The sequence below is a fragment of the Molothrus aeneus genome, chromosome 18 (assembly GCF_037042795.1).
Source record: "Molothrus aeneus isolate 106 chromosome 18, BPBGC_Maene_1.0, whole genome shotgun sequence".
Taxonomy (NCBI): Eukaryota; Metazoa; Chordata; class Aves; order Passeriformes; family Icteridae; genus Molothrus; species Molothrus aeneus.
Genome location: NC_089663.1, coordinates 10,806,980 through 10,822,168, shown reverse-complemented (window position 1 = coordinate 10,822,168; position 15,189 = coordinate 10,806,980). Strand labels below are relative to the sequence as shown.

At 43.0% G+C, this 15,189-nt stretch overlaps 1 protein-coding gene across 1 annotated transcript; it reads right to left on the bottom strand.

Moving 5' to 3' along the window:
- Positions 1-14,944, bottom strand: PPP1CC (protein phosphatase 1 catalytic subunit gamma). The gene is made up of 7 exons (XM_066562170.1): positions 14,718-14,944; positions 5,835-5,966; positions 4,580-4,810; positions 3,388-3,492; positions 2,226-2,449; positions 1,691-1,825; positions 1-1,255 (listed from the first exon to the last, which is right to left on the bottom strand). Exons 1-7 carry the CDS (start codon positions 14,770-14,772, stop codon positions 1,166-1,168), a joined length of 972 nt encoding a protein of 323 aa, XP_066418267.1. The 5' UTR covers positions 14,773-14,944; the 3' UTR covers positions 1-1,165.
- Between the last annotated feature and the right edge of the window lie 245 nt (positions 14,945-15,189).

Genomic DNA, 15,189 nt, shown 5'->3' with positions numbered 1-15,189 from the left:
TGGGTTTCCAGAACAATTTATTTCTCTACGTCAGGCCCTTGGAGAGCAGTAGTGTATATGTTGTGATAAACTGACACTGAGAAGATTTAACAATTTCTTCATTTAATAAGTGATTTTCACTACATGATATTGTACACTGTCATCTGTTCAAAAAAGATCAACAGTTTTTAAAAAACAAGATTCTGTGAGAGATTTATATAAACCGGTGATCAAGATCAACACCTCTGGTTGGCTTATCAAGCGAGTTTCTAGGTTTCTTTGTAGAACAAAGTCTTTATGCTGAAATGCACAAACCCCTTCCAGCAGATCCAGAGCCATTTCCATCACTCCCAGAGCCGTTTGTGTCACTGCCCCGGGACTGCTGTCTCAGCAGTCTGGGATCTGCTCGACTGAACACACGGAAACTGTACAAAAACGTGTTCACTTTGAGCATGGACAAGCCTTTCTGTTTGCTATTTCCAGCCAGCACTTCCTTTTCTCTCCGAGAGGAAGGCGTGGATGGGAAGCCCGGCCAGCTCGGCAGGGGGGTTGTGTACAAACGGGTTTCTAAGCGAACTTTGGCTTCAGGAAGGAGACACAAACACTTAAAATAATGGCTTTGTCATTGGAAGTGTACGGACAGGGACGTGTGTCTGAATTAAATATACATCCTACCAGTGGTGCTGGCAAGGCTGAAGGTTATTCCTAATGTCGACAGCAATAGAACTAACGTGTACATGACAAGACATTAAAAGAAAAGCAATCCCTTTAAAACAAAATTGAACATAAAAAAAAGTTCACAGTGGTTTGTATAAACAGTATGTAATCGCTGACAGGAACAATCTCTACTCTCACAGCACATGAGTGCCCTCTTCAGATGCTAAAGAACAAGGTTTACACTATTCACGGTCCGGGTCCCGCCAGCCCCGCGGTTACCTGGCCGGTGGGGAGATGCTGTGGAGTGTGCAGCTGGAACAACGACACAGGGGGACTCTCAAACTCTTTTCCTGGGAGGGAGCAAAGTCTTTCATTCGCTGTTACAACCAGCAAATGCCATTCATCAAATGGAAAGGAAAACCACAAACACATTATCTATTTTGAGCAAGCTGAACAGCACACATGATAAGTTTAAAAATGGAGGTTATAGACTATGATACAAGTCCCAACAAGGCAGTGCCAAAGGTGACTATTTCTTGGCTTGTTTTGTGATCATACCCCTGGGAGGTGTTACAGGTCTGCTGGAATTGGGCTTCTTCTTCTCTGCAGGTTTCAAGATCTGAAAAGACAGAGGGGTCATTTAGCAAAAAGTTTTAGCTGTCTTCCAGTCCAACAGTAATTCACTGGTAAAGGCCCTACATGGTTCTGGACAAGTCTCAATGTGCCAGAAAATCAATGTGTTTCCTGCTCTGAGCTAGGCCAGGCCTTGGGATCAGCTGCTCCAGAGCCCACAGCAGTGGCAGCAGCTGAGAGACAGCTGCTTTGCCTGGGTGATTTAATTCCAGGATAAAACAGTTCCCCTACTCACACCAGCACAGGGTTATCACCTTTTTGAAGATGTGAGTGCAAACACTGCCCTGCCTACATGTGACAGATGCAAAGATCTATTTGAAACAAGCCTTACTGTTATTTAATAGTAAAACATTGATTCAAAATAGCCCAAATTTAATGTGTGGCCTCACTAAAGAGAAGGGAAGATCTTTAGATACCATACCTGGAAAGAGCACATTAGTGTTTCATCCACGCTCATCATGGCACCCGCGTTATCAAATTCTCCACAGTAATTTGGGGCAGAAAACAGAGTTACCAACTGTCTTTTTGCAAAAAACTCATATCCATCTTCAACCACCTTTAGAGACAAAAGCAGAGGTGTTACTCTGGGCAGCTTCCTCCTGACAAGGTGCAAAGCAACTTTTCCAGAGGCAGCAGCTGAAAACCTGGCTATGTTTAATGAGCATGAGTTTCAAAGTTTTACATTAAAACAGGAGCATCACAAGAACCAGCTCAGCAACAGAGCCCATTAACATTGAGAAAACCCTTGCTCAAGAGAATCAGAATTTCTATGAAAATGTTAATTATAAGGGCTGTTAAACACTGGGACACATTCAGAGAACCTCACACGTATTTACAACTTGGCTGGACAAGACCCTCAGCACCTTGGCTGACACAGGCTTGGCATGGGCCAGGTGACCACCTCGGGTTCCCCAAACCTAAATTATTCTATGGTTTAATGTACAAAATGAAAATACCTGATGAGCTCTACATATGAGATCCAAATCATGCTTATGGAGAAACTTAGCAACCACTTCAGCACCAAAAGTGAAGGACACTCCTCTGTCATTTTCACCCCAGCCCAAGACATCCTTGTCAGGGTCGGACCACAGGAGGTCACACAGGAGGCCTTGGTCCGGTACATCCGTGGGGCGCATGATTCGTCTGATCTGCTCCATTGACTGCAGGTCTGGTGACAAACCTGTTCACAGGGAAGACACAGGCAGGCCCCAGCTTAGTCCAGCTTTGCTCTGCAGCACTGACATTCATCCAGGACAAAAATAACTTGGATTCAAAGTGATTCACCACTGCCATTTTACGTAGCTCAGTGGCGACATTCACTGACGTTTTTTAAATCCAGCATTTTGGTACAGAAGTCACTTTGTAGGAGATTTACTGGAAGCAAGATAAAGCAAGGCCATTTCCACATTTTACAGGATTACAATAATCTCACTAATATTTTCAAAGTGTCTGATAGAAGAGCTGTTAAATAAAAGAGGCATGAACACCAGGAATCACAGGGAATGCTCGCTGTGATGATCAGTGAAATGAAATAAAATATCAAACCAATCTCATACCATTTTTCACTGATGTGAGTCCCTGGGCAGCTGTAATGACTCGCAAGTGATAAAACATTTAAGGTGCAATCTGTATTTTATGACCAGAAAAAGCTGCATCATGTGGCATAAATCAATTTCTACAAATTAAACCCAAATTAAAGCCCATACAGGGCTTGGAGCAACCTAATCTAGTGACAGGAGTCCCTGCCCATGGTGGGGGAATTCTAGTGACTGATCCCCCCAGGTGCCCTCCAACCCAAACCACTCTGGTTCTGTGAAAACAGATGTTTTTGGGACAGACATCACACTCCTGGTCATCTATGTCTCAAAAACCCCTACAAGGACTCTCTACTCCAAAGGAGAGGCTATTAAAGGTGCCTTTGGTGGAAAAGGAAGAGCAGATCGTGTCTGAACCGGCTCCATGATTCACAAACCGACACTCACGGAGCCCAACCCTTCCTCATACACGAGCCAAGGCAGAGAAAAATCCCGAAGTTTTGAAGCTTCAGCAATGTAAACATGAAACTGCCATGGCTGAGCTTTCCAGTTCCTCAAACATCACCAAAGAACTGCTACTCACCCCCGTGACAGCAGAATATTTTCTCATCCACAATAGCTGCAATTGGTAAACAGTTAAAACAGTCTGTGAAGGTTTTCCACAGCTTAATATTGTATCTTCTCTTACCTAGAAGAGATTGGGGAGAAAATCCCAGTCAATGTGCTTTTCTAATACAAACACAACCAATCTAACTTAGATGCCTGAACTTTACTGAGACTTGCAAAAAGCCAGCATTAGAGCCTATACATAATTGATATTTTCTGACTTATTTAATTGTTTAAATGGCAAAGGTCTCTCAGTGTGGCACAGCTTCAAGGACACCATAAGCCTGTTCAACAGTTGGCAATCAGGCTCTCCAGCCTCAACTCTGCTTTGGCAAATTATCCCTTGGAGAATTTGATCTATTGCAGAAAATTTTGCCATTTCTTTCAGGGGAAGACAGCAATTCTTGAAAAGCAGATTTTCTTTAAAATTCTGCTTTACCACATAAACTCACTTTCGGCAAATAAACAGGACTGAAAAACGAAACAGGACTGAAAAACAAAACTGCCACAGTTTTATGAATTTCAAAGGGACTCTCCCAGATATGAACCCTGAACATATTTGTGATATATGACTAAGCCTGTGATTAATCTCTGAGGAGACAACTCTGAAATACCACACATCTTTGTTTCCTCACAGGAGGAGAACACAACATGGAGCGCACATCTCGTCATCATCTGCAAGCCAAGTGTGTCCCACCACACAAGTTCCAGCACGCTTCAGTGCACAATTAATTTAATATCAGCTCTACATCACATCCTTTGAAACAGGAACACTGGCTCCTACTTCACAGCAAAATTACTTGTTGTGTTTGGGTAAGGTCTACATACATCACACAATCTGTACCTATCATCAGATGAGTGAAACAGAGGTTAATCTCTGTAATGCACATCAAATGAAATTCTCCCATCTCTCATTAGATGCCCCTATGAGTTTTACCAGTGAGAATTGTTCGTTAACACAGCAGCCAACAAATAAAATTACCCACTTGGTTGCTGCTTTGTAGCGTGAGGCTCAGACTCCAAGAGGGCCAGGGGAAGGACAGACTCCCCTCTCTAAAACAGGCCAAGGACCCCTCTAAAGAGCACAGAGGGCATTTCAAGTTAGGAAGGAGCCATCTGACACTGCCACCCTGCTGTCCCCAGTGGAGGCACACATGCCTGGTACTTACATTCATCATAAAACCCATAAATTCTATTGATGCTGGCACATTCGTGGTTCCCTCGGAGGAGGAAAAAATTCTCTGGGTATTTAATTTTGTAGGCCAGTAGAAGACAAATTGTTTCTAAAGATTGTTTCCCTCTGTCAACATAATCACCAAGGAACAGGTAGTTGCTCTCTGGTGGAAAACCCCCATATTCAAAGAGTCGGAGCAAGTCATAGTATTGTCCATGGATGTCACCTGCAAGGAGATGCAGACATGACACTTGAGTGACTCTTCACTACATTCTTTGATTGAGAGAAAGAACAAACCAAAAATGCTTCAGAAAGAAAAAAAGCTTGCAGTTAGATACCCCCCATAACATACTTAAAATGGCAGTTAACGTAGATAAAATTATCACATTTTGACATCTGTGCAATGGTAGCTACACAAAAATATTTGTGTGTATAAAACAAAATCAAGATTCCAAGAAACCAACTGTGTTTTCTGGAAACACCCAGTAATTCAAATTCTAGCAGGGAAACTGCATCAAAAATGAAATTGGTATTTCTGCCTTTGCCTTAAATCATGGGCTTGTTTCTGACAAGCAGAACACTAAATCATGATTTTAGACTACCAATATTATAAATATGGAATGAGCTGCTTCAAATAGAAGTCCTCTGTTTTAGAGTTGGATAAAAAACTATTTGCTAGAATCTTTCAAAATTGGATTTATTGAGGCTTTTATGTTGACATTCTTCATTCTTTTAGCATAAGTAGACATGTACATGTGTGCAAAATGAGCACTGCTGTATGCAATATGGTGAGACCAAACTAAAAGCAATTCCAAGAAACAGTACAAAAATCTAAGTTTTCAACAGGGTTTTAAAATACTGTCAAACCTCTGCTCAGCTTTGCATGGCAGCACATTAAATACTGGGGTTCCTCATTGTTTCCCCTTGGTCAGTCACAACTGGCCCAAACATCACTTATTTGATAACTTCTTTCAAAAACTTCATGTGAACCTCTCCCCCAGCCTGGTGAAACTGGACCAGTTGCTTTTTGGGTTTGGATTATTTTGGTCCCAAATACAATTCCCACACGTTACCCCCTCTCTACTCCTCTGCCCTACATATCCAGCAGGGTTTTATTTTGCCTTTTGCTACAATTATTTATTAGTTTCACTGTTAGTAAGTGAAAGTAGCATCTGGCACTTGTTCTCTGCCTACGGTCTGCATTTACCTGACACCTCCCCCAAGATCAAACCAAAACTCACAGTACTCACCACAGATCTTCAGTGGAGCTTCAAGTTCTAGTAGAATAGGCTGACTCAGGAAGATTTCTCTGGATTTCAAGCACAATCCTCTAATTTCATTCTCTTGAAGTTGGACGTTTTTGCCTGGTTTTGACCCTCGCACTGTCAGGAGGAGTCAGAGGACAGTTATCAAAACCAGCAACATCCCTGGTGTTATTTTAAGAGCCTGACTAAATGCCAGAGCAGCACTGAATGAGAAGGTACCAGGGCAGGCTTAGTGTGCTGGGGTGAAATGGAAAGGGGAGTGTGTTCTGTTCCAGTCGTATGTTACTTTCATTTAACAGAATTCATGGCTCAACACTTCCCCCGTTAAAAATGTCACATTTTAAATAGCATCAGTTTAGTTCCATTTAGTTATAAACCCCATCTTGGACAATGTGGCTATTTACATGTTATTTTTTAGTGAAGCAGCTCTTGTTCTCTGAACTCGAGCAAAGGGTGTCTGCCACTCAGTCACCAACAAATGTGCAAGTTTCCCTAAATCAGCAAATCACCTCACCCAACCTAAACAAGACCACAGCATCAGTAAATCTTGCACTGCCCTGTTCTACACTGCAGCTGGAAAACAGGGAAGAAAAATACACACACATGACTGGAAGGGAAGGAGTATGAGTAAAGAAAAAGCTTGGGATCATGATGACAAAGCAGCTGCCATCATCACTGCCTTTGAGCAGGGTAAAGGACAAACCAGTAGAGACCAATCTCCCAGCCCCAAAGCATTTCCCCCTCTCCCAACTCCCATCCTTCACACCCTTCCATCACTGCTTCAATCTCCCCACTGCAACAATTCCTGACAGTTTGTTCCTTTAACATCCATTAAAGCTTTCCTTCCTGCTCTGGACAAGGACATCGGCCTGACCTGAACAGGTTCCACACTCCTGCTTCTGTTGCCCAGAAATACAAAGGACATTTCTACAGCAGCAGCACTGTAACTACAGCCCAAATTGCACAAAACAGGATTTATCAGGGTTAAGACTGGATTTAAAAAAATTATGAGGATGCCATTACTGGTGAAGCCTATATTTTTATTTGTTGTCAAAACCAGTGATAACATAATAGTGATAAGGCTGAAGAAAAAACAGGAGTAAGAGCAGCAGTCATCTACAATGTAACCCATTGGTTCAGCCCCAGCAAAGCCAAACCCGAGTCTCAGACAGCTGGAAACGCTCTGCCAACACCTCCAGAAACAAAATCCCCCCACTGCTAAGGCTGCCAGCTTAGGTGATAACTGTGAGCAAATCTACGGCACTGAGACTGAAAAATCAATGGCCTTATCCAAAAAAGTCTGGTCTTTAACTGCAAAAAACAGCAAGCAACAAGCCTGAATCCTTTCAAACACAAGAACCTATGCAATACTATCTTCCTGCAGCCCTGAATAACTTGGTAGCTAGCTGCCACTTCAGTCTAATTCCTTTGCTACTGTTTCACCTCCGAGTGAGAAATCCGAAAGCTCCAGATGACTCAAATCTCTGCCATCCATCCCTGCGCTGCACGGAGCCAAGTGAGAACTGCAGTGGGAAAGGCTGGGGGTGCTCAAGGCAACTTTTAGGAACAGCAAGAACAAAAAACAGTTGTGTTCCAATTTCTCACTAGCACAGAAGCTCCTGACTTTTCCACAAGCCTCTGATCAAGCACAGCAAACAGTGCTCAGCGAGTGTGCACCTTGTCTAACCATGAATAAAACAATGAAATCCGTGACACTGGATGTGAGCTCTGCCTGCACTGGCGGTGCTGCTGCCACTGCAATCCTTCCCTGAGTGCCAGACCCTGCCAGGGTGGCCCTGCAGAACCACTGGCAGTGCCCTAAACCCCAGCAGCTTTCCCCAAACAAGCTCCAAAACGAAACTGCAGCTCAGATTACAGGTGTGCTCACAGTGACATCAGTGCAGGTCAAAAGCCAGGCCTTTCCCAGTGCTCTCCTTCGGGCTGTACCTCTCCTCTGATCCTCTCTGCCCACGTGCTATCACTCAGCACTGACAGTACATGCCAACACTGGAATTACCTCTGCACTTCATGGCTTTCATTAAAATCTCAGAAGTAATGAAGCATGTAAATGGAAGTTAAATCTTTGTCACAGCAGTTTATCACCAATGAGGCTTTTCATCCATGCAGTAATTTTTTCATCCATACAGTAATTTTCCTAAGACTTCTGAGCAAGAAGCAAGTCACTCAAAATGCCAAATATCCAGAAGCAATAAACAACAGAAATTTCTAGAATTAAATTATAAACTGGCTGAATTGTAAATATAAAATTGACAGTCACTTAATCACAGATTTTACAATTCACTTTTCCTTTTTTTTTTGACATAATTCAGAATACAGTTATACATTATATATACAGAATAATTCAGTTTTCTGTGAAGCCAAAAATTTAATTTGCCATGATTTGGTCTTCTTAGAAATTGCTAAAACCAAACTCTGTACTGCACATCCATAAATTAAAAAGTACAAAATATTATAAAGACTATGCAATGCACTGAGTCACTAAAGCTCATGAATAAAGCATGTGCACTCGTTTTTGCTCAAGATTAAATGAAGATCTGAACACTGTTTCAGACACAGGTTTTCTAGGTTTTTCCAATACATTTTTATTGAACTGGTATAATCCTCACACAGTTTTAGTCACCTGCCTGTAGAAAACCTGGACAAAATGAAATGATGCTTTGCTGCACTTCCCAAACTCCCTAGGACAGATGCCATGGATGAAAGAACAAGAAAATTTGCTTCAGCTCTGCCTGCCAGTGACATTTTCACTGCTTTGTCCATCCTGCACAGAGACAAGTGTGTTAATTTTTTTAATGACATTAACCTGTATGTCCTGAAAAGCTAGAAAAACAAAAGTGGCTTTGGCTTCAGGAGAATCAAAAATGCAGAAGTGCATCTTGGTTTGAGGAATCCATATTTTTAGTGCAAGGATTTTCTCAGACACAATGAAAGAGCTGGCACAGAAATGCAGGATATTCAGTCTTAATGACTTTTTAAAAGGTTTCTCTGGGTCTTCAAGTTACTTAGTCCTTCTAAGAAAGACAAAAATAGAACACTATGAAAAATATGTTGTGTTTACAGTTTGTTTCTCTGCTTTGGACCAAAACAAGGCAGCTTGTGGAGATCAGACAGTATAATGCTAATTGACAGCTTGGTCATGAAGTCAAAAGAGCAGCTCAATAGTACTGTACAGGCACATTTGCCCTTTCAATGCATAAAAAACAACCTCTAAGAAATGACATCCTGGAACTGACAGTGGGACAAGCTAAAGATTAACCATTTGGGGAAAAAATTCAGCCCATTGCAAGTGGTATTTTATTTGTGCCTGAACACACTGCCACAGCATTTCCAGACAGCAAAATATCCCCACCCTCTTTAGGCAGGGATGCTCCTGTTCTTAGAGATGATTTCCCTAGAGCCTGAATTTCAGTGTCCAGTCTGGGCAGTTTTCTAACAGCTCAAATCTTTCTTACTGTACAAACATGAGAAGCTGTGAAGAAATAAGCTCTCCACTGGATGGAAATGACTACAGAAGAAAATCCTTCCCTGCAGCCCAGATGATCTTTGCAGAGGTTCTGCTCTGAACACAAGGTCCACTGCTGAAATCATCCTGGACTTCCAAGACAGGGAGAAACTGATGGAAACAAGAAAATACCGACTCTAAAATGAGTGTATTATAAACAGAGCAGTGTGACAGGTGCCCAGCAGAGGGGGAAAGGAAGGAATAGGAAGAAAAGCAAGAACTTGAGGCATTCAGTCATTCTGGAGCAAGCAAACAGCAGGCACCAAGTGTAGCTGCAGCTGCCAGGAGTCAGAACACTGCCTGACATTGAGAATTTATTCTACATTTCCCTGGAGGGATAAATGGGTCAGGAGCTGGGGGATGCAGAATGTACAACAGTGTGAGACCATATGCATGCAGAGTACAACAGACTCCCACAGCCCAACCCACCCCCAGCATTTTCCAATCTTTGCTTTGGTGCCACAGTCCTTTACGTCACTCAAGGTTAACATGAAAGGGACAGATACTTAGAGAAGGAGTCAAAAATAGCAGGAAGTTCAAAAATGCCAGAAATTGCAGTGATCCAAACATCTCATTTCCATTCAGTATTACATTACAAGAAGCAGCTGAGATACTGTCAACTGAAGTGTGAGAATCGAGTTCTCCTATAGAAAATGTTTTAAGAAAAATAGTCTATCTACAGGTCAGTTCATTTTCCTGCCTTATTAAACAAGTCTCTCAGTTTCACCATATTTTACGTTAAGATGTCTGCAATCATAGTGACATTTCCAAAAATACTGCAGGTTGGTTTTAATCTACTTTTTAGCAGCTCCCAATGACAGTTTCACAGTCAGTTTTGCACCACAGGCACAAAGGGAATAAATAACTTGAAAGTGGTTGATGTAAAAAAGGTTTTACTTCACTGCAGGCACTACCAGCTTTGATCAGATCTCTTCAAACTCAAAACTGAAATGGAAAAGCATCTCCTCAGTGCACAAGGCTCTGAAAAGTTCTCATCTGCCTTCTAGTATGCCAAAAGTTCACAGCAGTGTTATCAAATGAAGATTCTGCATGACTACAGGTTTTTCATCTTGTAACATATTTCCACACTGCAGACAGGTGAGGAGCAACAGGTGCTCACAAACAGAGGGGACAAATTCCTCCTCTTCTCTGACTGGGCAACAGGCACAGAACTCCACAGACTTATCTGAATCCATGGCATTGAGAAGAATCTAATGCTGCTCTTTGGAATGAAGAGTTTCTATTTCCTACTCTTAGAAACTGCTGCACCACAGCAGGAAACAATTAACATCAAGCTACACAAACTAGGGAAAACGATATGGTCTGAGGTCAAAAAGTGTTGCTTGTCCATGAGAAACTTCATCAGAGCATCCCAACTCACCCATGAGTAAATGTGACATTTCAGATTAACATCTCTTAGAATCACTCTTACCCCAGTATATGAAGCTAAAGGTCAAGCAACCCTGCAGACCCAATTAATGCTGTACTTAGCAGAAAAGTGAAAAAAAATTATAGGACTGTATTTGTGAGAAAAAAATCTTCTCTGTGGTGAGCAAAATCTTATCTGTGCTCTTTAGCTCAACTATTTTTAATAAGTAGATGATAATCTTTCCCCATTTAAAGTACATTAAGAGAGAATATCTCCTTGACATCTCTACAACAGGCTTGACTGGGAATAGAAATCTGTGGGTGTATAAACAGAAATGTTGAAGGATTCAGGAGTCTTTTTGCAGATTTTAGTGCACTAGCCAGGATTTCAGTTTTCAGAATGGCTACCACCATTGTAGCCTCGCGTGGCTCTATCCACAGTAGCCTCCATTCATGACTCAATTCTCCCTTCAAGCGCCTGCAGAGGATGCAGCACAGCAGAGATCTGCAGGAACGGATTTCAGCTCGGGTCACTGAGGTGTGCTGCAATTGTTGTTTTACCCGTTATTTACTGTTACCATGGTAAGACTCAGACACTCCAATCCTGTTTTCTAACCAGGTGACTGTGAGCTCCAAACAGACCCCACTCATCTGCAAGAGCTGCCAGCACACGAGATAAGGGAATGGATAAGGGGCTCAGGTTGGAGGAAGCCCATCTGCCATGACACAGAGAGGAAGCCACGCTCACACTCGGGGAGTCTCGGCATTTGTCACTCATTCTTTACTGAGGCAAGCAGGAATTCTGCCATTTCCTGGAGCCCTTGCCCAGGCCATACGGGTGCCATTGATTTTTTATCTCACAAGGAGTTTTTAGCACCTTCTTGTCTGCTGGCATTTTTGACTGGGCACACACAGCTGCAGTTGCTGCCTTCAGTACCCCCTGCAAGAAGGGGCAAAATTTGCTCTTATGTTTGAATAAATTCCATCCAAATCTGAGCCTTTATCAAGGATACTTAAAAACATTTCAGTACTCAGTGCAGGATACTGTTACTCACTACACTTTGCAAGTTCTTGTGGATATTACAGTTACCAGAAGTCACAAAGTCACACAAGCTGTACTCAGGAAATTGCTCCTAGCAGGACACAACCCCCATCAGTAAAAAGGAGAAAATACAAATTCAATTACAGCAAAAAAATGCCAGTATTTTCAATGTTTTCCTTGAATGGCTTTCTAAGGTTGAGAACAATGCTACTGCAAAATGGTTTTTTGTGACATTTCAATGCCAAATGGTTCTGTACTATAAACAATTGGAGCAAGGAAGACTCTTCAAATATTTACCTTAGAATGAGAAGCTGAAGTATGTATTTCCAGGCCTTTTAAAGAACAAGCTAATAATTTCACCTAAATAGCCTAACGTGGGTGGCAGAACATCACTATTTGGGGGAAAAGTAGGAATAATGTCAGTTGAGCAGAGGAGTCAGGATAGAAAGCAGCTGAAATCTCTCACAAATACATTATTAATACCCTGTATTAAGGACAAAAGCAAGAATAATTTATTATTCACCCTTCACTTTACCTCAACCATTAGACTCAATTCACTGCTTCTTCCACCAGGGCAATGCATGATAAAACAAATACCTGACTGTACCTGCTCACTGATTTCCAGTATTTCATCAAGAATCTCCTTAGCACTGGGCTTTGGTACCTTCAGAAAGGGCTAAGCCCCCTGCTCATACTCTTTAAATTTTAGTAGCAAAATCACTTAAATTTAACTGCTATAAAAATGTGTAAGTATTTAAAGTTTAAAGAGAGCTATAATGAAATACCAAATTGCTCTAAAATTACAGCTTGCACAAGGATTTGGGCAATTCAGTTTGTGAGCTGATTATTAAAGAAGATTTTGCAGTGTTTTCATGCCTGAGTATGATTTTAATCTGTGTGCAGCCTTGTCTGAAGGGGTATTGACACAGGGCACACCACACTTTGTGTAACTAACATTATGCACTTGTTCTACCAGAACTGCACTGAAAAACAATCATTTGTTTGGTCTAAATCTAAAATGCAGTGTGTGCTGAAATGCAGCAATGTTTTAGGGAAAAAAAAAGTATAAAAATGACTCCCACAAAGGTCAGTCATTACTCTCTGTCTGGCAAAGACATTTAGAACAGACATTTAATAATCAACAAATAAAGCACTAGCATAGGTTACTAACACCAGTAATTGTTTTAAATATTGAAAGACAATCATTGCCTCAAGGAATCCAAAATCCCAGCTGCAGTATTAATAAAGGAAAAAAAAATTAATTTCAGTTCTGGCAGCTGATGCAACCTCAGGTAAGGTCTGTAATTGCATGAAGCACCTCTTAAAAATGGCAGTAAACCTTCTGAAGGCTGATTTATGAACTCCATTCTGCTCCAACCATCTCATGCTGATATAAACTGAGCAAGAGCAGAACACATTGACACTGTATATCTTACTACTTTTTGAAACTTTAAACAGAGAAATCACTTGCATTTCTTTCTAGGAAAGGTCTAATCCATGCCTCTAAAAATTAAGCTTTACACTTTGAAAATATTGTGTTAGTTACACTAAGGGAAATCAGTAAGAACTGTAACTAATGAGTGCAACTCAACTGAGCATGTATTAATATGTCACCAAACATATGACATACGAGACCTGACATTTACAAGTCGTATTACTGGATTTTCAGGAAAATCCTGGTCTAACTTTATGAAGGGAAGTCTTTAAATAATTGAAACCAGGGCGGTTTAAATTGGTAACAGGCAAAACCCAAACTGGATCAGAGGAAAAACCCCATTTACTTTTACTTATTCAATAATCCCACGATTCATCTACAGGATTTTTTAACTCCAATTTTCTAGAGTAGAATTTTCTGTTCCTCTGCCTGACCTTTTGCTATCCAAGCACTAAACAAGCAAAATCCTGTAAGAACGAAAGTGTGTAAGAAAAGACATTTCTTCATCATTTTTCTCGACATCATCTCAACTGACTTTGTGCCAAATGGAAAAAAGTTAAATCCCTGACCACGCTTTTCAAGAGTAAGTCCAGATAAGATGCCTGCTCTGACACACGTGAAATGAGGCTGGAACAGGACTGCTTCCTTCTCTGCATAATTATACTTTTCCTTGATGCCTGGAAGAGAATTTGTCACTGGCAACTTCTCAGTCTTTTGCCCTAAAATCAGTCGGTCCCAGTCCAGTGCTGATCTCTGCAAGCGAAGGGATGATGCTGGAGACGCCCCCTGCAACTTCCAGGTTTTCCTTTGATTTACAAAGTCCCAGGCAACTCTTTTCATCCCAAAGCACCAACAATAGCAGACAATAAGCCCTTTTTCAGACTGTCTGAAACACCAAACCCCAACCCTCTATTCACACCTAAAAACCCACCATATGTTACGAATTAAGAGCCAAAATCCTGTGGCAGCTTTAATGCAAGCAGCTAATCAAAGCTAAAGCCAGCATACACTGAAACCCAAGGCAGTCTCCTCCCGACTTGCTGAAAAGCTGCCTCAACATTCTTTAAACACGCTGAATCTTATTTCCAGAGCGCCGCGACTGCCCAGCCATGCACGGACCCCATGTGTGTGTGTGAAAGGCAAGAGAACAGCCCAGGCTTTTTAAAAGCCCTTCCTGCAAAATACTACTAAACTAAGCATCCCCTCATTCGAGCACAGGACTAGATTAAGCATCCCCTCAGAACTGCAGGGGAGGAGAAGGGGGCAGCCGGCTGCTCCCAGCATTGCACCGGGGGATCAAAAGGCAGAAACCCACACGGGCTGAGGGGAAAGTTGGGGCTGCGGGGCCGAGTCAGGCGGGGAGGCGGCGGCGGCGACCCCAGGCAGACAAAGCGCCTCTCGCCCCTCCATTTTAGTGCCCCCTCAGCCCCCGCCGGGCGGGCTGGACGCGGCGCATCGGCCCCGCCGCCCCCCCACAACCGCGCCGTCCCCGATCCTCACCCTCCAGCAGCCGTTGGATGATGCTGTCGATGTTGAGCTTGTCTATGTCCGCCATCGCCTCTCAGCGGCCGGGCGGAGCCCTCCCCGCCGCTCCGCTCGCGGCTTGGCCGGCTCGACTCCGCTCCTCGTTCTGTCTCGTTTTTGCCCTTTCCTGCTCTGCGCCTTCCCTCGCTCTCTCTGCCCCCCCCGCCCCCTCAGCACAGAGCCAGCACTGAACAAAATGGCCGCCGTCCCCTCAGCGGGCTCGCCTGGCGCACGGATACTACGAGCGCGACGCGGCCCGTCGGAAACCCTTTATAGGCCGGGCGGGAAGAGCGGGAGGGGTGATGCGGCTCGGCTTGCGGGATCCTACCGCTCCCGGGACGGGAAGTAGTGCGGCGGTGCCGCCTCCCGGTGTCGCGACAGTCGCAGAGCGGCGGAACCCGTGGCGGCGGTCACAGAATCCCAGAATCCATTAGGTTGGAAAAGAGCT